The sequence below is a fragment of the Myodes glareolus genome, chromosome 18 (assembly GCF_982192425.1).
Source record: "Myodes glareolus chromosome 18, mMyoGla1.1, whole genome shotgun sequence".
Lineage (NCBI taxonomy): Eukaryota > Metazoa > Chordata > Mammalia > Rodentia > Cricetidae > Myodes > Myodes glareolus.
The window spans coordinates 38,909,427-38,936,582 of NC_142043.1; the positions used below are offsets into that span (position 1 = coordinate 38,909,427).

A 27,156-nucleotide genomic window follows, 5' to 3' on the forward strand; every position below is an offset into this window, starting at 1 on the left:
CGTCACTCTGTCTTCCTGCTGCCTGCTTGTCTCGACGTGAAACTCTCAGCTCCTTTCCCAGTACCCAGTCTGCCTCCATGCTTCCCACCGTGACCATAATGGACTAAAATCTCAGAACTTGTAAGCCAGTCCCAATGAAATGCTTTCCTTTATAAGAGTCACCACAGTCGGGGTCTCTCTTCACAGCGATAGAACACCGATTAAGACAGCAAGCAACTACACAACAAAGATGAAAGCAGTAACGATGCGTTTACTGCACTACTTCTGCTAATAACGATAGGAAGTTGTGCGAGGTCCTGGAGCTTGTTCCAGAGGAAGGGCTGTGACTGTGCAGAGAAAGGTTTGAACTCCCAGGGAACCTAGGCCCCAAAAGCAGACTTAGAAATGTGAACGTCTGCGAAACAGACAATGTTAAAGAGATAGAAATCTGCTCGTAAGACCCGAGCCCGATTGCTTTAGGCGCTCCTTTAAATGTTTGAAGAGGTCTGAGCGGTCTTAGCATGGACACTGGTGTGCTCATTCCTTACCATGGGACCACTCATAGATTTTATAAACATCTACAAAGACTAGCTAGTTCTAATCTAATTGACTTTGTTTCCCTTGCTTGTGTTTAGAAATTGCAGCCCATATATTTAATCAATCAAGAAAACTTGGAGGGGGCTCAAGTGATGATTCTCAACCTGTGGGTCACAAGCCCCTGGGGGAGGGGTAACATATCAGACATTTTGAATTTCAAATGTTTACATTACAGTAGCAAAATTACAGTTATGAAGTAGCAACGAAATAAAAAATAAGTCTATGGTTGGGTATCACCACAACATGAGGTATTAAAGGGTCATGGCATTGAGAAAGTTGAAAACCACTGGGCTAGAGAGATAGTTCAGCACGTAAAGTGTTGAATAAGCATGGAGACCAGAATTTGATTCCCAAAACCCATGTGAAAAGAGTAGGCTATAGTGGCACATGCTTACAGGAAAGGCATAAGCATGAACTTGCCTTACTGGTTGGGCTTACTGGTCAACCAGCTGAGCTTATTTGGTTAAGTTGTAAGCTAAAGACTCTGACTCAAAAAATAAAATTGGACAGTTTCTGAGGAATGATACTAATACTACAGGCTGATACCTGACCTTCACATGAATACACACACATACATACACATATACATATCCCCACACACGTGAACTTATGAACGCATACTACCTGTACACAAATGTACACACACATGCACATGAGAACCTCAGGAGAATTGGGGTTTCTAAGAATGAGAGTAAACATAATTATGTTGAAGGATCTTTGGCTATCTTCTTAGCTATTCTAAGAAAATTATCTAAAATGCCACAATCACTTGTACCTTTTCTTTAAGAGTATTCTAATACAATAAAAACTTTCTAGTTTCACATGTTTGAAACACTAGTGTAGTATCTTGATATTAACACATTCTGTTAATGATTCCACCAGGCCGCTTTCCTCTGGGATACAGGGGCTATAGAAAATTACATGTCGGCAACTACCTGTTCTGTTGGGTGCTCTCAGCATCACCCGTCTCTGAGGTACCAATAACATTTTCCCAAGAATATTTATATAACTAAGTTGATATCAAGATAAGTTAAGGCAAAAACATTATTAGAGGCCAGTAGAGGTGTAGTGATTAAATTTCAATTTTGAATCTGTAAATACTTAATATGATAACATGGCCTTTAAAACTTGTATGTTCAGAGGAACAGTGTTCAATAGTCAAGTACTGAACTTTTTATAGGTGTTTCAATGGATTTTTTAAAACATCAGATTAATTTGTCCTCTTCATTAGCTTTTTAATAGTTTCTTGGTTTTTTTTAGAGTCAATGAATTTTAAATGAGGAAGAACTAGATTGGAAGACTAATAATATCTAATTAGGAGGTTAACAAAATTATACACTCTATAGCTGATGCAAGGAAAGACTATAGAAGTGGAAAATCAGAAATAGACTCTCACACATCATTCTTTTGGATTTTGATAAGGACGCTACAGAAAAGTAGATAAATTGTAGTCGAGAGAGAGAGAGAGAGAGAGAGAGAGAGAGAGAGAGAGAGAGAGAAAGAGAGAGAATGTATCCCAGACTGGCTTTGAACTCCCGATCTTCTTGTCTTCATGTCCCTGAGTAGTGCTGGGATTATAGATTAGGTATGTGCTACCATACCAGGCTGGGAAATTAAAAATGTTTGGATAAATATTACCTGTTTATTAGGTGTAATGTAGAATAAAAGGAAATTTGACCTCTCCTTCACATCATATAAAAATAATCCTGGGTGAATTGTAGACCTAAATATGATAGTCAAAACATAGGAAAACAACTTCATGATTCTGAAGTAATAAAGGATATTTTAAAAATTGGGACAAACAAAACCTTAGTTCTAAAGGAAAAACGTATAATAAGATGCTGTTATAAATAAATTTCCATTCATTAAAAGACAATATTAAAAGCATAAAAAAACTTTGGAGCAGAACAAAATGCTTCTAATAGGTGAGGGCAGACTCTCCATGCTTGTAAGGAAGACAAGACCTAGCAGAGGAGGGAAATGTTCTTTCAAACTATGTTCAACCAGTACCATGCACGTGGCCAGTAAAATACAAGGTAGCTGTTTGCTCATGTGTTTGCTAAATGTAGAGGCATATAAATGAAATTCAGAGCATGAGCATCTATAATGAAATGGTCTGACCAGCAATACTATTGAGTGTGTGAAGCAGCAGGAAGCTTACACAGTGTTGGTAGGGGTGCAGCTTGAACTGACCCTCTAGGAAACAGTCCATGGCAACCTCGTGAGGCTGAGTATTGTATGCAGCCAATACTAATGCTGGAGAAGGTATGTGTTCTTATCATGTATCTGGATCATATGCATGTATATGCCCATATTGCATATATGCATATATAGATGCATATATATGAAAAGGGTTCATGTGTGCCTCAGGAAACATATACAGGAGAGTTCCCAGAAGACTCGCCAAGCAAATATCAGAAACACATACAATGCATGTGAGTAGTAGTGATTTTAGGAAAAATAAATAGGCAGAGTCTATTCTACTACATAACACGTGCAGCAGAACCGATGAGGTTCGAAAGTAAATGCTAAGGAACAGAAGCCGGAAGCCGGCTATAAACATGCAATCTGTGTAACACAAATGAAGGAAAGGGACTGTGGGAAACTCTGCAGTTCTGGAACAACACTGTTTTCTTCATGGAGGAAGATGATGTGGACGTTTATTTTAACACACTCTTTAGCTCTACTCTGTTCATGCTCTTTTTTATGGTATGTGTTATACAGCAATTTATATGATAAAATGTAAAATACCACATAGAATGAAGAACTCTTGAAAGGTGAAGTAGGCCTTCTTAGACTGAAGGAGAAGATAAATTGAAAATGCAGGCTTACTAAATATAATTTGGGATGCGTGTGGATAAAGGATACAGGAAAGAAGAGCTTGGGTATAGGGGGCCACATCTGTTAAAGTAGGGGATCACTGGATTAGGGACTAGGAAACTAGAGCTCATGGTTCATGTCTCCCTATAAGACATGTGTCACCGAGAGCAAGTCACACCATCTGTCTGAACGTTAAGGCTGTCATCTGTCACAAGGGAGTGCCTTCCACTTTTCTTTACTGCCCCATTTCACAGATGCATTGTCTTGGGGGTGGGGGATGAGTAGGGAACACCCTGTAGACTTTAAAGTATTTTGCTAACAACACTAGGGGTAGATGAAATAGTACTTATGTCTCTGAGATGCCCCCCAGAGGTGTCGTTGTCAGGGAATGTGTGGCTCTCATCACAGCGCAGCTCAGGGGTCTTCTCCTCCCTCCTGCCTTTTGTGCAGAGAGAGGATCGGGCACAGTGTCAACCTGGGGAATGTTTCCGGCAATATTCCAGGCTCCAAAGCAAGGTCTATTTGTTACCTAGATTATCAGCCAGGTTGACATTTTGAGAATCCGCAGCACTTTCACTTAGCATTTGTGAATCTGATTGCTCCAGGCTCCACCCTTATCGTGGACTGCAATATAACAGACACAAAAGAGAACACAAACCTGCGATGCTGGAGAGTCAACGGTACCCTGGTAGATGACTACTACAGTGACTCCAGACGCATCCAGGAAGGAATTGAGTAGGTACTGGTTTGGGGGCTTCTCTGAAAGCTAGCAAGGGTTACTCTGTCCATATGAATATGCTGCTATCTCTGCGTTTGATAGACAGTTCCGCCAGCCATTTCATTACGGCTTTTGACTTTGTCTTATAATGATCATAATGATATAATGTCACATAATGATATGATGTGCAGTCAGGCGCCTCTGACAAATGCAAGGCGCTTATGTTTTCAGCCGAGTCAGCGTCAGCGAAACACAGGCTCTACCTAAGAGAAACAGCATCCACGTGTGTCAACTGCCACTCAAATTTGGCCCATCCCATTCAGTTCCATTATGAGCTACTGGCCATGGTGATACTTTGTGCTTTAACAAAGAGTTTGCCTGAAGATCAGAGTGCTGAGCCAGGCACGAGTTAGCCATGGAGGCCAGGCAGTGGGGCTGTACACCTTTAATCCCAGCACTCGGGAGGCAGAGGCAGGTAGATCTCTGTGAGTTCAAGACCACCTGGGCTACACAAGATTGATCCTGTCGAAAACATAAACAGAGCCAGGTGGTGGAGGCTCACACCTTTAATCCCAGCCCTAGGGAGGTGGAGATGGGAAGTGATATGACTGAGCAGAGAGAAGAACATACGACACACACATTAAGATGTAACCTGGGGAAAAAGAAGGTGCCCATTAGGGCTGCACATGGGACAGCAGTCAGCAGCACTGTACCCTTTTATGACTGTCCAGATGAAAATAAAAATGTGCAATTATAGACTCTGTATATATTGAGTCACTCCAGTAAGTATCTTAGAGACAAATAAATATGGCCTAGAGGGTTCTCTAGGAAAAACAAAACAAAACAAACAAACAAACAAACAAACAAATAAAAAAAAACCCCACATACTCCTTCTAGAAGATAAACCCCACCTCATGTTGGGTAAACTTGGCTCCCCTGTTAATGGTTGACTCTTTCTTTCCAGAACCAATGTTTCTTTGAAGGATCACATTTTTTACACAGTGAACATCACATTCTTAGAAGTGAAAATGGAAGACTATGGCCTTCTTTTCATGTGCCACGCTGGAGTGTCCACAGCCTACATCATGTTGAAGCTCCCAGGTAATGTCCCACGAATCAAGGCCCATAGCATTGAAAATGACAGCCCGGGAAGGCTTACTAAAGAGCAGCGATGTCATACATTTGGTAGGCGGCACCGGGAGGCACTAAATGGAGAACCCGGGGGACCACTTAGCGAAAGATGGTGCTGTGTCTGATGGTTGTCCTGAGATAAAGCTGGATTTCTATCAGAGTAATTTTGGCTGGGCTGTCTTCATAGACATTGAGATTTTATGCATCAAAATGACAGAAAATGGGGTTTTCCTTTTTTAACCAAATTGCTCAAGGTTTATAATCAGTTATTTGGGATTTTCAAGTTTTATTTTTATCATAATTTATCATACAAATAAAATGTTTATGTTTATTTCTTTTTTTACCGTGTAACTTTGTGACCTTGTCTATAAATCTGTTGTTTGAAGAAGAGGGCTTCCAGCCGCCCACAGCTTATTTTCTCTTCATCATTTTCAAGGACCGAAAATCTCTTTTAAATCTTTTGCTTTTGTCATCTTTATACACGGACAAATGTGCTGTGAGCACATGACCCTCTCTCGCTTGTCTCTTGCTCCTGCTGACTCCCTGATGCCTAACGGGTCCGCCTCCTGCTTTTCTGCCATTTGGATGATTATTAGAGACAGTAAAGCCAGACTGCAGAGTGCAGGGTAAAAACAGACCTTGAGAGTAATTGAAAGACTGAACAAGAAACAATGTAAAATGCCGTGTGTGTGTGTGTGTGTGTGTGTGTGTGTGTGTGTGTGTGTGTAGCTATAGGCATAAGGGAGGACTTGAGTTCATAGAATATAGTGCTATTCAATTAATCATAAGCCGGGCGATAGTAGCACATGTCTTTAATCAGGAGGCAGATGCAGGCAGATCTCTGAGTTTGACGTGATTTCCGAGACACTCAGGGATACTCAGAGAAACTCTGTCTCTATAAATAAACAAACAAAGTATCAATTAATTACACGTATCAAGATAATACCCATCGGACAAGTTTCTGTAGATCTTGACCAGTGTGGCTTTGTTACTACTGACTTCTGATCTTGAGGGATGTCCATCCCTTCCCTTAGAGTAGCTCCACGTAGGGACATGTCTAAGGCAGTGAACTGTTCTGAGTGTACGTGCTTTCTCTCTTACTTTCATGACCTGGGGCTAGGCTCACTCTGTCCCTAGTTATGCTGTGACTGGATTTGCAGCACCTGTTTCCTTGTCTTGGTCTCTTGGCCTCACGGCTGGGTTGGCTGGGAGGAACATTGGGTTCATCTGGGTCCACTAGCTGCTTGTCAGTTTTGATCACCTTCCTGCCAGTTAGTCTTCTGCACCTGTCATTCTCTCTGAAGGTTCTGGAAGCCCTATGGGTGCACCTTTTAGCTCTGTATCTCCATCTCAGGCAACCTTCTGGTATCCATGGTTTCAATGATCACCCTAAGACAGATACAAACACATTCCATGTATTCAGCTGTGTTTTCTCTTTCTTTATGGCAGCTTTGCCTTTCCTCCCATGTTCTAGTCTACAGATACAAAGTTAAAACTATATTTAATCTCTTAAACCTTGTTTTCTTACCTTTGCTAAACACACCCCCGTATTTTTCATATACGTTATACTCAAATTCTGACGTCATCTTGATCCTTTCATTTCCTTATCTCATGACAGTGACTGACATACTTGCCTAGTTCTTCGCACCCAGGACTTCGGCATAGGTTTCTGTGTTTAAGTCCTGGCTTTAGCATTGGGCAGCTGCTTGGCCACCTAGTGTCTGATGAGTTTGCCTGCCTGTACGTTGAGAATGCTGATAGCACCTTCCACACTATTGTGCGGAAAAGGTCTTGAGAACAAACTGGGATTTTCATCTTTATTGTCAAATATAATATACACAGAAAATGCATGTAGCACATAGCAGTTGAACTGAAAATTAAATGCAAGCGAAGCCACCATCTCTGCATTAGGGACAAGAGATGAACAGTGCGGGATGGAAAGGCCCCATGCCCTTCCTGGCCAAGCTTCTCTTTCTTACTCTGACCAATATCCCTCTTACTTTTAGGAAAGTCTCTTCTTTGCTTTGTGATGTTTGTTGGTCTTCCTAAAAATAGTCATTTTTGTCTGCTTAGGGGCTTTATATTATGAGTATTAGATGATATTATTTCTTCTGTGACGTGACTCTTTTCTTAGGTGCCTGGGATATGTTGGTTCATTGATAATGTAGCAAGTAGCTGTATTTGCACCTGAGTTCTACTCAACAGTCAGGTCAGCGTCCATTGATTACATGATAAATATGTGGTTATTTGGACTGTTTCCAGATTGGGACAATTAACAAGTAATGACTCTCTGGAAGTTCCTGTGTGTGTACTCTGATCCCCATGTGGAAGTATGACGTATGATATATTTTTGAGGGTAGAATTGCTAAATGGCCCTCTGTCATTAGCTTTACTATCTAATGCCCCATCATCCCGCATGGTGACCGCGCCAGTTCATACTCACTCCCCACAGAGTAGTGTATGAGGGATCAGATGAGATAATTTTACAAAACACACATGGAGCCCGACATTCAGTGAGGTCTAAGACATGGGTTACTGTTATTGGTTCTATTAAGGTCTGGGCTATTATTATGTGCTATTTGCATGATTGTATCAGTTTTCCAACTGATACCCTTGCCTTGAGAACTTTATCTGGTCTAATACAAATTATTTCTCCAAGGATGACTGAAACCTCACCATCCTCTGACTGGATATCAGTAATAGTTGCTTCCCCCTGAGAAAGAACAGATACTTTGGCTTGGCATTCATGGCCTTGGTGATCCACCTTCTCCCGTGCACTTTTTGTCCATATCTGTTGACTGGCCTGCAACGCACAGTCAGACCAGAGCAAAGAAGTCACCTGTAAAGGCCCCCTATTTTGACAAAGGAGCCTATATTAATAATCCAGTGAGAATATGGTTTCTCATCCAAGGGACAGAGAAGAACCTGAAGACATTCCAGTAGTTTCTGGCAGAAAAAGAGCCTGGTTTAGTTAGTTAGAGAGTGTGACCCCAGAGAAAAGCCCACCTTAGGGAATCCACAGCACCTAACATGGTGTCAGTTTCAATATAACTTAACATGTAAGTTTGACAGCACCGTTTGGTTACCTAGCTCCAAGACGGTCAATACAGACTTTATCCATACTGACTAACTGGAAGCATTATGCTTGGAAGGGTTTTGAGGCCAAGTCCAGGCTCAAAGGAACCAATGTTGTTACCAGCCAGCACCTGTTAGTCGTGTGGGAGTAGGAGGGATTATTTGCTACGTTAGTTTGGACCACTACTTAGGAAACTCCTGCTAAACTTGGTTTCTCCAAGCGCTCACTCCACAGCCCACATGCAGAGCCATTTGGGTTGGACGTGTATCCCTTGTTCTGCCTGCCTTGAGTTCTTAGGAACCTCACCCTCTTAAATCTAAACTCCTTGGTTTATTTGGTGGCAGCTTCTTCATTTGACTTCCTCATTTTTTTTTTAAATTTTTTTTTCTGAAGACACTTCCAGATTTGGACCTTACTTGGTTCCTCTGAAGCAAGATCACTAGAAAGTTGTCTTTTTCCTTTCCTTCCGTGTCTTTTAATCATTTGTCCCGCAACTCTCATCTTATCAGAAGGCCGCGGATGGCAGTTCCATGAACTCAAAGAGCAAATCATTCTTGCTTTTCAGATTTTATTTGTATCTATGTTTTGATTGCATGTATGTATATATGTGCACTGCATATATACTCTAGTGCCCATGGGAGTCAGAAGAGGGCATCAGATCTCCCAGAACGTGAGTTACAGGGAGTTGTGAGCTGCCCCGTGGGTGCTAGGAATTGAACCCAGGTCCTTTGAAAGAGCATCCAGTGCACTTAACCACTGAACTCTCTCTCCAGACAAATCACATTCTTAGTAAGGGCACTGGTATATCAGCAGTGGGTTTTCCATTTGTTTCTACTTCAGAGCCCCTACACATTTGAGCTTCTTCACTGAGAAGACAATTCCAGCAGCATCATCTTTGAGTACATCCACAGAGCACAGCATGGCCACGCTACTCAGCACTAGGAATGGTGAGCTGGAGAGTCTCAGGCCACACTCTCATTGCCAAGGGTTCTTTGACTCCCCGAAGTCCTCTGGGCTTAGTCACGGGATAGTCATATCGTCATTTGCTGCGATTCCAAGATCTCTGTCATCGACTTTGACTCTCCCAGACCAGATCCTCCCAAAGGGGAGATGGTGTTACTCACACAACTGCGATAAGAGCTGGCAGAGATACGCAGAGATGGGCAGGAGGAGAGACTCCATCTCAGAGTTAGCAGGCAGATGACAAGGTTCTAACGAGGGGGTGAGACCAGAATGGGCAACAGCCTGAGTGTAGAGCAGTCTTTACTGGCGGCACCAGGGCTTACTCAGTGGACTGTTTTGGGGAGAGGGTGGTACCTTGTGTGTTTTTTAAATCATTGTACTTGAGTGTGCTGTTAGATCTACAGACACGCGAAAACATTCAGGAAGTCTTGGGCCTTGAGATGTTTCCTATGTGTGTGTTTCCTTGGGGAGGATTTGATAAGCCCCTTCGTGAAGATTTTGTCAACTGAAAGTGCTTGTTCTGGGAGATCCAAAGAAAGGTGTCTCCTCCTCACACATCTCCCTAACCCACCCCAGACCATCAACCCTCTCCTAGGGTGTGTGGACAATCGGAATGTGCTAATGCAGGAAGTGGTTGGAGAGGTGGCTTCCCTTGCTTTATTCCCTCATTCCAAGTCACCCATCCTCTGGCAGCCCCATTGGGGTTGTGGCAAGGTGGGGTGCTACATGGTTCCTCTTCTTGGTGTTCTGGAGCTGTTCTGGAAGTAACCTGGACTTCCCTTTCGAAGTGACTGGTTCTTCCCCAGCTGTCTGCCGCTTGCCTGTTGTTGGAAATGCTCCGTAGCATGTTCCCGCGGCAGAATGGGTAATGGGTACCACATCAGGGCCTCTCACACAAACACCAACACTGATTGCAGGAGCCCTGGGAGGGGCAGTGTGAGGCCTGTCTCATCATTGGTCTTGCAGAGCCAGCACAGTTGGTTTCTGGGTAGAGGGTCAATGGTTATTTATTTATTTATTTTTTACCATTTTCACCAGGAGTCCCTCTGCTTAACGCTGAGGATCTGGAGAAGCAGAATGGTAGAACTGTAATCCAGAATCCTCCAGGGAAACCCCGGGAGACACTCCAGATATGATCAGAGTGTACCCCACGAAGGGACCTGGGCCCACATGCTCTGAGACAGTTCCCATGCGTCTGGAGTCCTGTTGCTCCTGTGACTATACCTAAGGCTTCCTGGTTTTCAGAGAGTTCATTTGTTCCCAAACTCCACAGTCCACATTGAAATTACTCAACTCCCATACTCACAAGGAAACTCGGGGACGCGTGCACCCGGTGTCCTCATGTTTCCCACCTGGCTTTGGCGTCGAGGAGAGCACTAACCTCCTGCCACTGGCTCTTCCCTGTTGTGTTTGCAGCTCCAGACTTCAGGGCTTACCTCATAGGCGGGCTCATGGCGTTCCTGCTTTTGGTCGTGTCTCTCCTGTGCGTCTACAACAGTTTTAAGATTGACATCGTGCTTTGGTACAGAAGCACTTTTTATGCTGCCCAGCCTCCAGACGGTGAGTATGTGTGGTCTTTGAGAAAATAAAATGCCTCCAAATCGCTGCCCGCTCCTCTGTGTCACCCCCTTAAATGCTCTACTCATGTTGTTTGAAGTGAGTCTGCCTTCTGGCTGGAAAGTTTAGCGTGCAGCATCGCAGGAGAACGTAGTGCGCTTCAGAGAAAAATGGTTTCTGCGTGATGATCAGCCGCCTTTGCGGAACAAGCGCGAGGAGGAGGGTGGGGTCCTGGAAACAGCCGCTAGGAAGCCGCAGCAAGTGGCAGTGAGCCGCGCTGGTCCTTGATGTCCAGGTGTGAGAAAGGGTCCCATTTTCTGAACCTGTGAGTAAGGAAATGTTTGCAAGGAACAAAGCCTGTTTGACATGATGTGCACCCCCAAAGCTCAGGAGGAGATAGGGTAAGGGGGGGGGAGGGGGATCTCTCTCTAAACCCTGTATCTGAAGTAATTTACATCTCTGGGTGAGATTAGAAAGGTATTTTCTCCTTTCTTTCAGCCACAGAAGGAGGGTCACAGAGAGGAAGGGAGGGAGGAAGAGGGGGAAGAGAATAAAGGGAAAGAAAAAATCCTGTCTCTAGCCTTGCTGAAGGAGTCACCAGCCTGAGGCTGAAAAAAAGCTCTCAGCAGGAGCCTCAGGCACAGGCTCTTCACTGCTCCTTCCTGGGACTGTCTTCCTTGTTCTGCCCTGCCAGGAGTGGTGTCTGTGTCTTGCCACCTTTTTTTTTTTTTTTTCACACAGAAATGTCTTCTTGTGTTCCAGAGCTGACATTTCTCTCCATTCTATCTGTAAGAAAATGTACTGATCATTATTATTATTGTCTCCGAATGAACGTGATCTACTAGGGCCCTGTAAAATACAAACCAACCTGTATAGATGTCCGCTATTTGCCTGTACACATTAATAAAAATGAGAAAGAAATCTACACAAACATGGAGATGAATCAAGATAGACCTTACTGGGCTAGGCATTTTTTCTTGAACAGGAGCAAGAGTGGGGGAACTCAGAATCTAAACACATTCATGAGTGGAGACTCTTTGAAAAATGCCATTTTTTTTTCCTCAGCAGCTGCTCATGCATAAAAGCTGCCCCACAAATTATGGTCTAACATGTCTGATAACACATAGATGCCGTAATTCAAACTGTATTTGACTAGATGTCAGAATTCAAAATTGGTAATGCAGAGACTGGTGGTGATGATGAGACGCGACCATGGCCTTTTCCTGGCCAGCCCAATCCAACTTGAGGTGCTCGAGGCCCTGTGGAGCTTCAGGCTAAGCATGGTTAGCAAATAAGCCCTCTTGAGTCTTCACTGGCCACTGTCCCTCTGCCCTGTGAGGAGAAGGCTCAGCACCATACCGCCTTCTTCTTCCGACACAGATAGGAGTGATTTGCCTCCTGGGTTTACTCAGAGAGTCTGACATTATTCCATGTGGTCTTTCTGGAACCTCCAGCCCCTCCGGCCCCTTGGCATTTGTGCCTCTGACTCACGGCATCTCCCAGGAGTGTGACTACTGCCTTGACTTATAGCATGCAGATAGCATGGTAGAGCTGCCTGCCAGAGACGTCGAGTTTGTCAGAGGGAAGAATGACTCACCCCAGCAGAGCAGGGGAGCCCAACAGATGACACATCAGGACCCCACCCTCCCCGAGATCTGCACAACCCAGACTGCACAGCCAGGGGGTGGCGGCTTTGGATCCTGGAGCTGATAGCCAGTCAGGGGATCTTACGGTTTTCTTTGCTGTTATTTTTAAATTCTGAAGTGTGTGCTTCAATATCCCCATATCTCCATCTGTTTAAACTACTGTGCATTAGAACTTTGAACAAGGGCTCTAAAAGGAGCAAACGATGAGTCTCTGAGGCTGATCCTGAATCCTGGTTAGAGCTTTGATTCTCTTGAGAGAATTTTCTGGAACATACACAGTATAGGAAATATGTATATTCTTCCTATAGAAGAGGGAGAAACAGTCCTTCTTGGCAAAGTGTACCGGAACTGGTTAGTCAGGCTTCGCCGTGAGGCGGTAAAGGTAATTGACCCATGATTTACACCATGACAGCTGTCCGCAGACCTGACAGAAGACAGGAAGGTCTGCCTTTCTATGCTGGCATGGCGCTTTCAGAACTGGCCTGCTAGGTGTGCCAGTCTGCAAGACGAGAAAGGTCAGTGACAGGTCGTTTGACAACTATGTCTGCTTTGGTTCCATCCAGACCGATGGGCAGTGTGCACATAGAACGGAGCAGTTAGAACCTACCCAGCGGGTGCACGGGAAGCCAAGGGCAGAAAGACAAACGGCGCAAGCTGCAGGGTTGAGGAGAGGTCTTGGGCTCTAAAGGTGAATCTGCATTGGTACCTAAGGCCAAGTCAGTTAATTCTGGCTTTCCCTACAAATGTTTCTGTGGTTCATGAAATAAGATAGACCATTCTGGGACTCGTTTCCAAGGATGGCTTCCTGCAGAGAATCCCCATTTACAGTGGCTAGCGCCAGGTAGGAAAGTCTTCCCAAAGTAAATACGATCACGTGTTTTACGTGGCTTTTCTTCTCGTGTCCCCTATACAGGCCGAGGGTAGACACAGTAGTCAGTCCTCGGGTCCTCAGGCTACTTGGTAGAGAACCTTACGTAGAGTATCTTTTAAAAATTCGAGTTTCATCCATCAACCCTGCTCGATTTTTATCACTGCTCTGAGTTTGTCAGGCATAACATTTGGTAACGTTGAACTGAGAGATCAGAACTGAAGAAACATTAGGTAATTTTTAAACAGTGATCAGCCTATAAAGATGACCTTGTTCGGGCTTTACACACAGCCCATAGAGGTGTGTACAAATGTTTTTACCTGAAGGAATGATGAAATAGCCTCAGAAAATACAAGAGCTTGACCAGGACAGAAATACATTGCCACCCCACTTTCGAGAGAGGTGGGTATTGGGAACAGCAACCAGTACAACGGAGTCTCCCCAGAACAGCCACCTGAAATTCTAGAAATTCCGGGAGGTAACCAGCAGGTCACCTGCTGCTCTCTGTCTCTTGTGCTCTGCGCTGCCGCTCCTCTGACTATGGTTGGGAGACAAGTCACCTTGGAACTCCACTGTGCACAACAGCCATTCCTTGTGCTTGTGTGTGTTGTGGGCTGTGCGGATGTTCGCAGCGGGGGTCTGAGGCCTCAGCTGGATGACTGGCAGCCACCCTTTCCTCAGTGCCTTCCCACAAGGGCATCTCTTGTCAGTGTCTCACAGAGGTGGGCTTCCTTGAAGTACAATGTTGGCTTTCTGGAGACACACCAAACAAAGCCTTGTTTGCTTGTGTCTTCTGGAGCTGAGGGGTTTTTGGTTTTTATTTTTGGTGTCAGGTCCATTATACACAGCTTTGGAAAAACCACCCAGTTCTAAAGGAGTGGAATTACACATTACTTCTTTTTTTTTTTTTTTAAAAAAAAGATTTGTTTGTTTGTTTGTATATTTATTTATTTATTGGTTTTTCGAGACAGGGTTTCTCTGTAGCTTTTGGAGCCTGTCCTGGAACTAGCTCTTGCAGACCAGGCTGGCCTCAAACTCACAGAGTGTCTGCCTGCCTCTCAAGTGCTGGGATTAAAGGCATGTGCCACCACGGTCCAGGTGTTTTGTTTGTTTTGAGACAGGGTTTCTTTCCTTTTCTTTCTTTCTTTCTTTCTTTCTTTCTTTCTTTCTTTCTTTCTTTCTTATGTATACAATATTCTGTCTGTGTGTATGCCTGCAGGCCAGAAGAGGGCACCAGACCCCATTACAGATGGTTGTGAGCCACCATGTGGTTGCTGGGAATTGAACTCAGGACCTTTGGAAGAGCAGGCAATGCTCTTAACCATCTGAGCCATCTCTCCAGCCCCACACATTACTTCTTTGTGCGAGATGGCATACTTCTAGAAGAAAAAAAAAAACAGAAATATTTCTGGTTTTGGAGAACACATTTGTGATGGGGCTGCAGAGACCGAGGCATGGAGAAATCTGTCCTCGGTTTTCTGATTCAGAGTCTTGTTTGGCTGCATCAGGGGAAATGAGCAGCTTGGGCCTAGAACATTCTGTGCGCCTTTGAGAAATCTTGCAGCCCTGTTGATCCCAGCTTCCTGCTCAGAGTTGTAGGATTCAAGTGTATCTCTCGCAGCTAGCCAGGAAGTGCCTGGTGTTACTATCTGATCCTGTCTTTTAAACATCAGAGGATGTTTGTAGCACACAGGGGCTGTAGAGATGGCTCAGTGATTAACAGTAGTGATGTCTCTTCCAGAAGGCCCTGGTTTGATTCCCTGAACCCACACTCCAGTGGACAACTGTCTATTATTTTCAGTTTCAGGGGTCTGATGCCCTCTTCTGGCCTTCTTGGGCACTGCATGCACGCGTCAAACAGGTCTACTGTCCCATGGCGCATGAAATAAAATAATAATAGTTATTAAAAATCGGAGGGTTGTAACAAAACAACCCAGATGTGGATTACAGGTGGGTCTCTGAAGGTGGTGAAAGCCCAGTACACGTGGGGAACAAGTCTGTAAATCTTACCTTTGCTCCAGATCTTGGTCTGAGCGTTAATGATACAGCTAGCTCACGGATTAAGCACATTCACCACCCTGGGTTTGGTCTCCAGCATGCTTAGAAAAAGAGACATGATAATTGGGGGCTTGCTTTGTTTCGGGGTTTTCAAAACACACGGGACTTTGTGCCACCAGATCCCTCTCCTGCTCTGAGTATGATGAGCTGGAGACCAAGGAGAACTTGTGTCCTCAGAGGCCATGTTTCCAAAGAGGACAGGATTCTGCCACAAGAGAAAACATCTGGCTAGTGTAGTGCCTTTTGTTTGCTATTTAGGGAAAGCCAGTGGAGGGAGAATGAGAAACTATGAGGAGAGATGCCGGGAGCTGTGCCGGGGCTGGGGTTGATAAATTTGGGTACCAACCTGGGAACTGCATTTTTCAAGGAGGATGCTCCTGCTGTAAACGGAGCACCAAGGAGCCAACAACTCCCAAGGGATGCAAGTCTAAACACGTCTAAATCCTTACGTGGGAAGATTCGGTTCCTTTTTAAACAGCCAAGAAATAAGAACTTATGAGATCCCTGTTTCTCTCTTCATTCTTTTTCTCGTCCTCAAACAAACAACACCCAAACTTTGGCAAGTCATATATTTAGCATTAAATTTTATACAGAAAAAGTTATCTGTTTCCTGCAGTTATATCTGGCGACCTTAAGGATGTCACAGGAGCCTTGACTGCTGGGTTTGATTGTCTCCAAAGACAAATCAGTACTCTAGGACCTGCCAATGATCCCAAAGCTGAATCTGTTTGTGACCTAGACCCTCCTTAGCCCGACTTTGGTTTCCATTGTCAAGTTCCCTTAAGATGTTTGGTTAGTACTGATGGAGGTCTCCATTGTAGAAGATCCCACTTAGCTCTCTCTACAGCAGCCTCCTTGCATGGCAGTGGTCAGGGAGGCAGAAACGTCTGTGCTGCCTTGCTTCTCTCTCACACATCTGTGCTGAATTTTCGCTAATCTTCTGCTCTTAGATCCTCATTCATTTCCCACCCCGCCCCTATCTCTCCCTACTGTCTCATGCCCAGTAGCTCTTGCATACCCTCTATTGTCCATCAAGAATTCCAGTCGATGAGAATCTTTTTCGTTTGCGTGTTCCTTTGGCTGTTGTCATCTTGAATGTCATATACCATTTTATCTTGTTTGTGAGTGCTGCGCACAGTCAAGTGGTGTGTCTTGTTCACATTTATCCTAGTGAGCACAGTGATGGGCCTTATAGGTGCCCGAGAAACCCTTGTCCATGATGGACATGTTGCCCACGTGTGCTGTAGCAATGGACTCCTCAGTGATACAGGGCACATTTGGAGTCCACTGAGGCTTCTTCTGTCTATGATGAATTTTCTGGTGTGCTCAGTTAGGAGGGACTCAACCCATTTGGCTTGGGATAGTCAGTACAGGTCTCCATTGCCCACATCTGCAATTAGTGAGTCCTAGACTTTGAGGTCTCATTGACAGCCCCACCACAGGCAGTGGGAGACTTAGGATGCAATTAGTAATTGCAGAAATGGTACTGCCTGTTTGGTCTAGATTTTATTCCCCCAGAGTGAGGATGAGACAGGTCTCTCATGGGTCAGTTGTGAGACTGCAGTATGGTAGCATGAAATGCCAAGTCATGGCATGTCAGTCATTAAACCCAGAAGTCATTAAACCCAGGCTGAAGTGTATCACAGTAGTGACCTAGAGTTCACTTTGCTTACTTGAGAGATCTGCTACAGTCATTCCGTGAGCTTACTTCTTTTTCCTTTCAGATGAGAAGCTGTATGACGCCTATGTCTTATACCCCAAGTGCCCAACAGAGAGCCAGAGCCGTGATGTGGACACAATGGTGTTGAGGATCCTACCTGAGGTGCTGGAGAAGCAGTGTGGATATAAGTTATTTATATTCGGCAGGGATGAATTCCCTGGCCAAGGTATGTTTTCAGGGAGGCATTAGACAACAAATGACAAAAATAGGAGGCCACACTTGTGATCCCAGCACTGGGGAGACTGAACCAGGATGAATGGGAATACAGGGCCAGTTGGGGTTGTATGTAGAGACCCTATCTCAAACAAGAACAAAAAAGAAACTTCTTTCCTTTCCTTTCCCACCCCCTCCTCTCCCTACCTCTCTTTCATGTTACAAATGTCCCTTGAACACGTGGGACTTTCAAAAGTCTATGTCCCAGTCCCACTACCCCTTATATTCAGAAGTCAGGCCTTTGCTTGTATATAGTGCTACAGCACAACGTTAGGGAATCCTGATTTCAGTCCTATGAGTCTCTTTGACACAGAGATACAGTTCACCCAGTCATGGGAACAAGCAGCAGTCTTGGTCAAAACTGAAAAAACTGGAAAAACTCACAAGGTCATTCACTTTGCTGTCACTGAGAATAACTATGGTCTAGTTTCTCATTAGTCCAAATATGCAAATACCATGATGTTTACAGTTGATTTTTGTACCAGACCTTTTCTTTTGGGCCTCCAACCAGCTCCCAAATCATGACACAGAGACTTCTTATTAGTTATGACTGCTCGACTTTGTCTTATCCCACTAGCTCTTATAACTTAACCTGTTTCTTTTCATCTACAATTTTTACCTTCCTTTCTTTCCTTCTCTATGTCTTACTTTCTGGCTGTTTCTTTACTGTTGGTCCTGCTGTCTTCGTGTCTCCTGACGGCTGCCTGGCTTCTGACCTCAGGCTTGTCCCTCTCTTTCTCCCTTTCTCTTCTTCTCTTTGCTCCTTCTATTTACTCTCTTTGTCTGCCAGTCCCTTTTATTCCTCCTCTGCCTAGCTATTGGCTGTTCAGATTTTTATTTAACCAATCAGGTGCCTTAGACAGGCAAGATGAGACACAACACATCTGCACATTGTTAAACAAATGAAACATAAACAAATGTAACATGTCTTTACACTGTTAAACAAATGCAGCATAAACAAATGTAACACATCTTTATACAGTTAAAGTAATGTTCTGTAGCATAAACAATGTAACACATTTTCACCTAGGTAAAATAACATTCCACAGTAGATTTTATACACCACAAGTTATACCATTCTCCCCCCTGTATAAGATACCTTCCTGCTGCCGCAGTAAAACACCCTGCCAAAGGCAAGTTAGGGGTTTACAGTCCATCATGACAGTGGGAGTGAGAGGCCAGCCTGGCAGTCAGGAAGTCAAATGTTCATGTTTCACACTTGCACAGGAAACAGAGAGAAAGAACAAGAAGTGGGGCCAGATTCTAGAACCTCAAAGGCCACCCTCAGTGACTTACTTCCTCCTTGAAGGGCCCACATCCCGAAGCTTTCATTCATATTCCAAACAGCGCCATCAGCTGGGTACCAGCCGTGGGAGACATTTCATATTCAAACTACAGCATCCCCTGTCTAAATAAGATGGAGAGTTTTTTCTTTACTTCTGTTTCCTAGGCATGTGGTTTAGGGCAGTTCTTAAACACCAGGGTTTGCATGGAGGAAGCAGAATGTTTCCCTGGCTTATCTGGGAGACTGGCCTGGGTCAATGCCAGCACAGGGCCCATCCTACACAAAATCCCCTTCTTGTCCTCCTTGCTCCCTGTCTTGGAAGGCCACAAAGTCAAGTGATTGAAAACGGAAATAAGCATCCCTTTCTTCTCACTAGGAAAGTGATTTGTTAATGTTATTTAAAGACTATGTATTGGCCGTCTCTAGATACTTGGCAGTTTATACAACAACAAAAAATGCAAAAATAAGCAAACTGGAAAAGAGCCTGTCCCTAGAGATGGCACTGTGTTCTTAAGCCTCTCCGGAGGCATCTGCAGGTCAAAGAGAACATGTAGAGTTAATACTTGGTGAGATTTTTCCCTCCCCCACCAAGAAATGATCATGGTATGCTATTTGGTTTCAGAATTAGTGATATTAACCCTTATCATTTAACTAACTATAAAGAACACGAAGAAAGGTTCCCTGCTCTTAAAAAATTTAAGTTTTAAAACATACCTCTTAGAGAGCATCCATGACACTATCTGCTACTTTAGGAATTCAACCCAGCTAGACAGTCTTGGGGCAAGAGACATATCAATAGATAACAGAACAGAATGTAACCACCAAATGAAACCCTGCCCAGAACAGTTGGTGATGAACGTTAATTCACCTGTGCCTCGGTCTTGCCTCCTTGAAAGTCTCCTTCCCCTCTGCCCATTTCTCCTATTTCCGGTAGCGTTACAGCCTTGCTGTTTTCTTGCACGGTCTTCTGAATCGTTCTTCTCCATTCCAGCTGTGGCCAACGTCATTGATGAAAACATTAAACTGTGTAGGAGACTGATCGTGCTTGTGGCCCCTGAATCTTCCAGCTTCCGCTTTCTAAAGGGCATGCCAGAAGAGCAAATCGCCGTCTACAACGCCCTCATCCAGGATGGCATGAAGGTCATCCTGATCGAACTGGAGAAGATCGAGGACTACAGCACCATGCCCGAGTCCATCCAGTACATCCGGCAGAAGCATGGGGCCATCCGGTGGCATGGGGACTTTACAGAGCAGTCACAGTGTGCCAAGACCAAGTTCTGGAAGAAAGTAAGATACCATATGCCATGCAGAAGGTATCTACCGTCTTCCTCAGTCCAGCTGCTGAGGCACACGCCCTGCAACTGCACGACAGGCAAATGGGATGCTGCCACGGGGCTCATGCGTCCCTGACTGAGAGTAGTTGGTGTGTGTTGGATCACAGTGACAACTCTTTGGGTTGTCCACCCATGCAGTTCGCTCTTTTGTGTTGTGAGTGACCTTGTTGTTGTTGTTGTCGTTGTTTAATGCTTTTAATTAGACCAGTTTCTTTAGTACTTCTGTTTGCACCACAGCTCCTGAACACCCACATAAGCTCCTGAGAATGGGGTACCTATGGAACTCGGCCTTCATGCCAGTGGGATACAGTGGATGGTCAGGATGACAGAACAGGTGGCAAGGATGCTTGGTCCATGTTTGGGATGGGATGCCAAGTGGGCAGCCTTGGGGAAGGCCAGCAAGGACGGTAGCACAATATCTATGCTTGTCCAGTATCTAGTAGGTTTTGTGCCCCCGGCAGTGTAGATTGCATCTGAATTTCCGTCTCTCTCCTACTGCAGTTAGATAACGATGCAGTTATCACAATGCCCCCAGGAACCACTTAAATGTCACCCGGACCAAAGGACTCCATGCTTTGAATGATAATCTGTCAAAATGAATTAAGAAAGAAATCTTCCACTTTTTAAAGATGTTTGTCTGCCAGAAATCTGCGTAATAATTGAGAGATACAAATTGCAGCTCTGAGGTGATGCGGTTCTAACCCCAGTAAATCTATGTGAGCTTTGGGCTAGTGAGTGTGCCCTTTATTATGGGGGCAGTTAAGGAATGCATAGTTCATCCAGTGTTTTAAAGCTAAACAGAGCTGCCAATCACGGCTACTATCACCCAAGGCCCAGCTGGGAAAAATCAACTCCAGCCAACTCTACCAAGCTGTGGTTAACACGTGGGCTACTGCTTGGGGACGTGTGAACAAATGTCTATTTACCTCAGATAAGGAGGGCACTGGACACAAATCATGAAAACAATTCCATAGAAGTCTAGATTAGTGGACCAGACATTGTCTTGGGATTTCTTGAAGGACTGAGGGTGAGGAGTTAGTTCTAAAAGCATGGGTGACTCGAAGACAACTACATCTTGGAAAAGCCCACCGAGCGTGGAGCATGGTGAGAACATAAAACAGCTGAATCCCCAGAGCTCTCTGAAGCGTTCATAACAGCTACCGTTTCTCTCCTAGCAGCTCTTTCGGCTTCTATAGCCACGGAGCACGGGCTTGTGACTCTTTCTGGGATTCCCGAGGACTGAGGAACCTACACAGAAGGGAAGTTGCAGAAGTCTGGAGGAGATAACTGCATAACAGAAACACTGGGGATGAATAAGTGAGCCTTGCTAAGGGAGGGGGGGGGGAGTGGGAGGGGCTGCCAGGCCACAGGCAGAATGGAAGGACCTGGGAGGAGCGGGAGCAGGAGGGAGAGCTGGGAGAGTGAAGGCATCATGGGAAATCCATCTTTCTGCTTGAGAATTAGTCAAGGCAGGCTGGCACTGTGGTCCTCACATCTTTACTTGTAACTTGAAACTGGACCTCACTTTAATACTTTTTTATTAAAAAATTAACTATGGTAAGATATGTGAACACCCCATTTGCCACTAGTTATTTTTAAGTCAAGTTGTTACACGAGGCCATTCATGTTCACACGACCATCATCGCCGTCCTCTGAAACCTTTTCATCCTAGCAAACGGAAACTCTGTTCTCAATGAATAGCTTCTCTCTACTCCCGTCCTCCCTGGCCCCTGGAAATGGCCATTCTACCTCCCATCCCTGTCAATCTGACTATTCTAGGAACTTCAAATAAGAGACCTCATTCGGTATGTCTCATTTTGTGGCTGACTTCTTCCATGTACCACAGTATCCTCAGGTGCCCTCAAGGCTCACCCGTGAGATCCACCTTTCGTTTCACCATCACCGCTACTCTGTCTTTTTCTTCCTCTCCACACTGTTTTTCCCCTTCCTCAAAGGTGCGCGGAGAGGAATATAGATGCTTTTGAATGCCCCCGGAGTGATGAGCTCCTCAAGGCTCTCTCAAGGCACCTGCCTGTGGCATTTTGCGTTTGAGCTTATCTTTGCACCACGGGAATCTAGCTCCCTGTAGTGGATTCGCGGGTTCAAGTATAGTAAGGTATTTGTTGCTTCCAAGGGATGTCCCTGACTGGTTCTTCATTCTGTCTTCCTCACCCTCCATGGGTCTTTGCTTCTGTCTGGTTCCTGGAAATTGCCAGCAATACTGGTGGAACCCAGGGACGGGGCTGACTAACAGGGCAGCCTTTTCTTGCGTGGAGCCCAGGACACAGTGCCCGCCTAGTGGGTTCCAGGCACATCAGGTGGTGACATCTGCCAGTATGATTCCCAGGCAGGACAATCTGCAGTTTTAGGTGAATGATCAACCACCGGTCCTTTGGTGAGGACATGGGGGGAGGGCGGTTAGATTTGAACTCTTACCTACTTGGTTATCTCCCTCTGAAAGACTCAGGGAGACAATGGCCGAGGCCATGTCAGGATCAGGGCAACATCGCCCTCTGTCTTCTCTATGAGGCTCCTTGACACAACCTTCCTTGCCCACAAATTTTAGGAAATGTGTTTTCTAGAGGTCACTTGTTTATTTTGTTATTCTGGCTATGTTTATGGGATATTAGTTAAGGCTGTCGGTAAAACAAAACAAAATAAACAGACAAACCCAACCAGCTCAACGGAAGAAATTGTTTTCTGAAAATCCCTGCTTCTGGGAGGCCAATTGTGCTCAAATTTTTAACCTGAATTTTCTTTTTTTTCAGTCAGGAAGCTTTTCTCTTGCCTACATGTCCTAATTTTCCTTTTGCTTAAAATTGGAAACAATGTATTGTGAGTGCTAAAATGTGAACGTGTTATTATATCAGCATACTGATATTTTTATTAAAGAATATTTTAATAAAACACAAGAGCTCCTTTGCTTAACGGAATTACCACCTCATATGTTTGAACACCCGACACGTGCTCTGGAGTTGAATACATTCTTGTTTGTAGGCCATTGCTCTGACGGGAGATTTGTGAAAGCACTGATCCATATTTTAAAGATGGACGAGATTCATTCTACAGCAGGAAGCCCCATTTTCTTTGACAGTGACTCCCCTTTGATAATTTGATAAATGCCATCTTGACTCTACTTACAGAAGGGTGTTGGCTTCTTACAGACTTTCAGTGAGATTTACATCAGGCCCATGGGATCCACACCCCAAACGGTCTATTGTTACTTTATTTATAAAACAGGTCATGGCACAATTTTTACAGACTTATGGGTGAAAGGCCAGTGTTCAGGAAGTGAATCATTTGGAGTCTTCTTAAGAATTAATTGGAAAAGAGCGGCCTCAAAGTTCAGTCAGGTTTAATGAGTCATCTAGCCTAGAGCTGTCCAGCTAGCATGTCACAAATGAGTTTCAAGACTACTGGGGTACAGCATTTCCCATTATCTGCAGAGGAGTTGTTCCAAGAACCCCAGTGGGTGCTTCAAACTGGATAGTGCTGAACTCAGTACATGATACATTTAATGTGTTTAATAAATAAATATATGTTTCAGGTATACTTCAGAAACCTAATAGTGAGAACAAAATCAAATCAAATACTTTTAGCAACATAGCTGGCCATAGAATATATGAGTGCGGACTCTCTCTGTGTTCATCACACACCTCATCCTACTGAAGGCACCTGTCGGTCTGTGCAAAGTGAAGCTACCATCCTCAGTTGACTGAGTAGCTAAAACCTTAGAACACGAGACCGCAGATAAAGATGGCTACCGTAGTACCTCCTGGTACGTTCAGAATCCTGGCCTCATCTGTTCGTACCCATGACCGTGTTTACCAGGCAGGAAAAAGATAAGGCTACTCACCCTCTCTTCCAGCTGTTCTAATTTATCATGGAAGAAAACGAGACCTAGAGAAGTGAAGTGAGTGATTGGGGACCCCCGGGACTCTGCAGCAGAGGGCCATCGGCTGTTTTAGATCCCTCAGAAGGTATGCCGAACCTCTCGGCCCCATGCCCGTAGCTGCTGGTTGGAATTCTGCAGATCTCTGAGAGTGATGGCGCCTCCCTTGACCTCTGGACTTGACCCAGAGACTAAGGCGGTGGAAAAAAATCAATGGCCACCAAAAGTCAACCTGAGACCGTGACTCTCAAGTCCATTACTTTATACAGATGAGAAGCGAAGACAATGAATGGAGAGTGAGCAAGCAGGAGTCGTTCTCGTGAGAAGAGGGTGGAAGAGATGGAGGCTTCAAGAGTGGAAAGGGACCTGAGGGAGCTGCCGCCAAGGTTCTTGCCTAAGAACTCATGTCAGAAGCTGGGCAATGATTGATGTGATTTCTATTAAGATTTGTTGATTCTCTGAGTATATCATAGGTGGATCCAATGGGAAATGGGAGGTTTGCATATTCTTTGCATGTTCCCTTGACCTAAGCAGGAAGATGACCACATGCTGTTTGCCCTATCAGGGACTCATCCTATGTCTTGTTCACTCTTATCCATTCTTTCTTGATCTCAGCAGGAATTGCTAGCCCTTGCTCTTGCCTAGGTGTTCTAGATGTTAATTAAACCATGCTTTCTTTGTTCTCACCTTTACATGACCAGCTGGTAGTTGACCAGGACCACTGCCTGTTCTGGACATGGGGAATTAACAACTAACTCCTATTCCAGTAACCGAGATGACTACCATCTTCCTTGGGCACCTCATCCACAGGGTAATCTGCTCTCTGTCTAGACGAGGTGGAAGTTTTTATTCCCTCTGCTGATGCTGTGGAGACATGCCGTGTATGTTCCTCATGGGGGCTCAGTGAGGGTCCACCAGAGCCTGCCAGGACTGACTTTGATGTCTTGCCTATGGTCTTGTTCTTTCGCCTCTCTGGTCAGCATGGCTACCTCACACTCAGCTGCAAACAATCCTTATTTACCTTCCTCAGCATTGTTGGTTTTGTTGGTTGAATTGAAGCACTTCTTTTAACTTCAACACCTGCTTTTGCTGCTGCAGAATTACACAGCTAATACTGTAAAAATCTGGGAACCGAATTCCAAAAGCACACAGTGTGGCCTCTGATTTCTCTTCATTTGCTCATTATTTGGGAGTTTATCAATTTTTGTTCTGTGTTGTCTTGCCCAGTGGTGAACCAACTCGTAGCACTTGAATACACGTGGGATTCAGCATCTAGGTCTGAGGATGTCCTGAATGCTTCTTGTGTTTCACAAATGGATGCTTCCAGAGTTCTGGAGATTTTTTTAAAAGATGAATGGTGTTAATGAATGAGACTGTGTACCAATTATCGATCTCTTGACACAAACTCCTATGATATATATCTGAGACACACCTTTAACATAGGGCATGAAGTCAACCAAGGTTCACCCTATTGCCTAGGGCCCTGCTTCCTCCTGGTATCCTTCAGACCCAGGGTCTGTGTGCCTGGTGGTGTGGAGAACAAGAGAGTCTTCAGGGTCAACCCCACCACCTTCTTGTATCTGGGTGGAGGAGGATGAGGGGAAAGAGAGTGGGGGAGCAAGGACTGCCGAGACGCTGACCAGTTTCCCTGACTTCCCTCATTTAGTGAGCAATAGAAATGACTTGGGAAATATGGCATGGTGTGACAATTGAGTCACTTAGAGATAGATTAGATATGCCTGAAAGAACTTTGGTGGTTAGAGAAAACAATAATTGCATGAGGGAAACTCAGCCACGCAACAAGTATGGCTTTAGGAAATCCTAAACCCTCTGCTCTAAACCCTCTGCTAGTTTCTTTCTTTTCTTTTCTTTTCTTTTCTTTTCTTTTCTTTTCTTTTCTTTTCTTTTCTTTTCTTTTCTTTTCTTTTCTCTTCTCTTCTCTTCTCTTCTCTTCTCTTCTCTTCTCTTCTTTTCTTTCTTTCTTTCTTTTTTTTTGTTTGTAGAGGTGGGGACGTTTTGAGACAGGGTTTCTCTTTGTAGCTTAGGAGCCTGTCCTGGGACTCCCTCTGTAGACCAGTCTGGCCTCAAACTCACAGAGATCTGCCTGCCTCTGCCTCCTGAGTTCTGGGATTAAAGTCATGCCCACCACCCCTGCCCAGCTCTCAGCTAATTTCTTAAAGTCAGTCAGTCTGTCTGTCTGTCTGTCTGTCTGTCTGTCTCTCTCTCTCTCTCTCTCTCACACACACACACAGCATTGGGGGTGGTACATTCCTGCCCTAGGAGACAATGTGCTTTAAATTGGAACATATGGAATATGTGTCTCTTCCCCATGTTGTGTGAGCTAAGTAGGGTCCCGGCTGCCTGAATTTCCTGATAGCTGTTGTCCTGTCTCCCTTAGGTTTGCATCCCAGCTTTTCCTGATCCCCTGAATAGTCACAAGGCTTCATTCCAAGTGGTCCTCTTACCCCTCCCAACTCTCCTGATCCTTTTATCTTGGTTCTGAAGTGGAGGAACTTACAGAATTTTGAAGGGCAGTCCTGGCAATTTCCCTTGAGGATTGTGTTACCTCCAGAGTTCCTGTAGCTGGGGTTCCAAGGCTTTCTCGTTTAGGGGGAGTGGTGGTAGAGAAAAGCTTAGAACAGCGTCTGTAGAGTGGACTCTGTGGGCTCTCACAGATGGTTCTCTCCTTGGCCTCAGCCACTGCGTTCTGAAACGATCCAATGGAAAATTCCAGAAGTGAAGAGTTACTGCGTTATTAAGCTTCTTGCCATTCTCAGCGTGATAACGGAATCTTACGCTGCTCTACCAAGGACAGGAGCCGCCTCTTTGTCTAAAGTGTCTGCACTGTATATGCTATCCACCAGTAAGACACTCAATAGCTTATGTTCAAACAACTCTTATTTCGCTCCGTGATGGCTCCAAAGTGCAAGTATAGTCATGTGGGTAATTCAGGTTCTTTCTCTAAACATCATCTCATCAGCCTAAGATGGATTAGTGCAGTAAGGTGAAAACTCGGGAGAGGCCACACTCATGTGACTTTGGTTGCAGCATATTCTTATAAATTGCTCAACTTTACTGTCAGGTATTGTCATTAATCTCTACTGTATCAAAATTTTCTTTGAACTGTATCATAGGTGTGTGCATAGAGAAAAGTGTGTATGTATGTGTTTATGTGCATATATAGGTATATGTGGATTTGGTTTGGGATTAGTTTCCTAGATGCTATAAGGTTTGGTGTTATTCTCAGTCTCAGAAACCCCCTGGAGAGTCTAGGATCAATCCCTCATGGATAAGGAATG

The 27,156-nt window shown here is 44.6% G+C and overlaps 1 protein-coding gene across 3 annotated transcripts in view; it reads left to right on the top strand.

Annotated features, from left to right (window-relative positions):
- The window catches only part of Il36r (interleukin 36 receptor), a 41,635-nt gene extending 18,737 nt beyond the window's left edge, over positions 1–22,898 (top strand). For all 3 annotated transcript variants that reach the window (XM_085679610.2, XM_048430222.3, XM_085679611.2), the window contains 5 exons: positions 4,002–4,131; positions 5,079–5,215; positions 10,701–10,844; positions 17,138–17,299; positions 19,623–22,898. In XM_085679610.2, the coding sequence (XP_085535736.2) occupies positions 4,002–4,131; positions 5,079–5,215; positions 10,701–10,844; positions 17,138–17,299; positions 19,623–20,041 (992 nt within the window). In that variant the 3' untranslated portion in view covers positions 20,042–22,898. The remainder of the gene's footprint in view (positions 1–4,001; positions 4,132–5,078; positions 5,216–10,700; positions 10,845–17,137; positions 17,300–19,622) is intronic.
- The last annotated feature ends 4,258 nt before the right edge of the window (positions 22,899–27,156 follow it).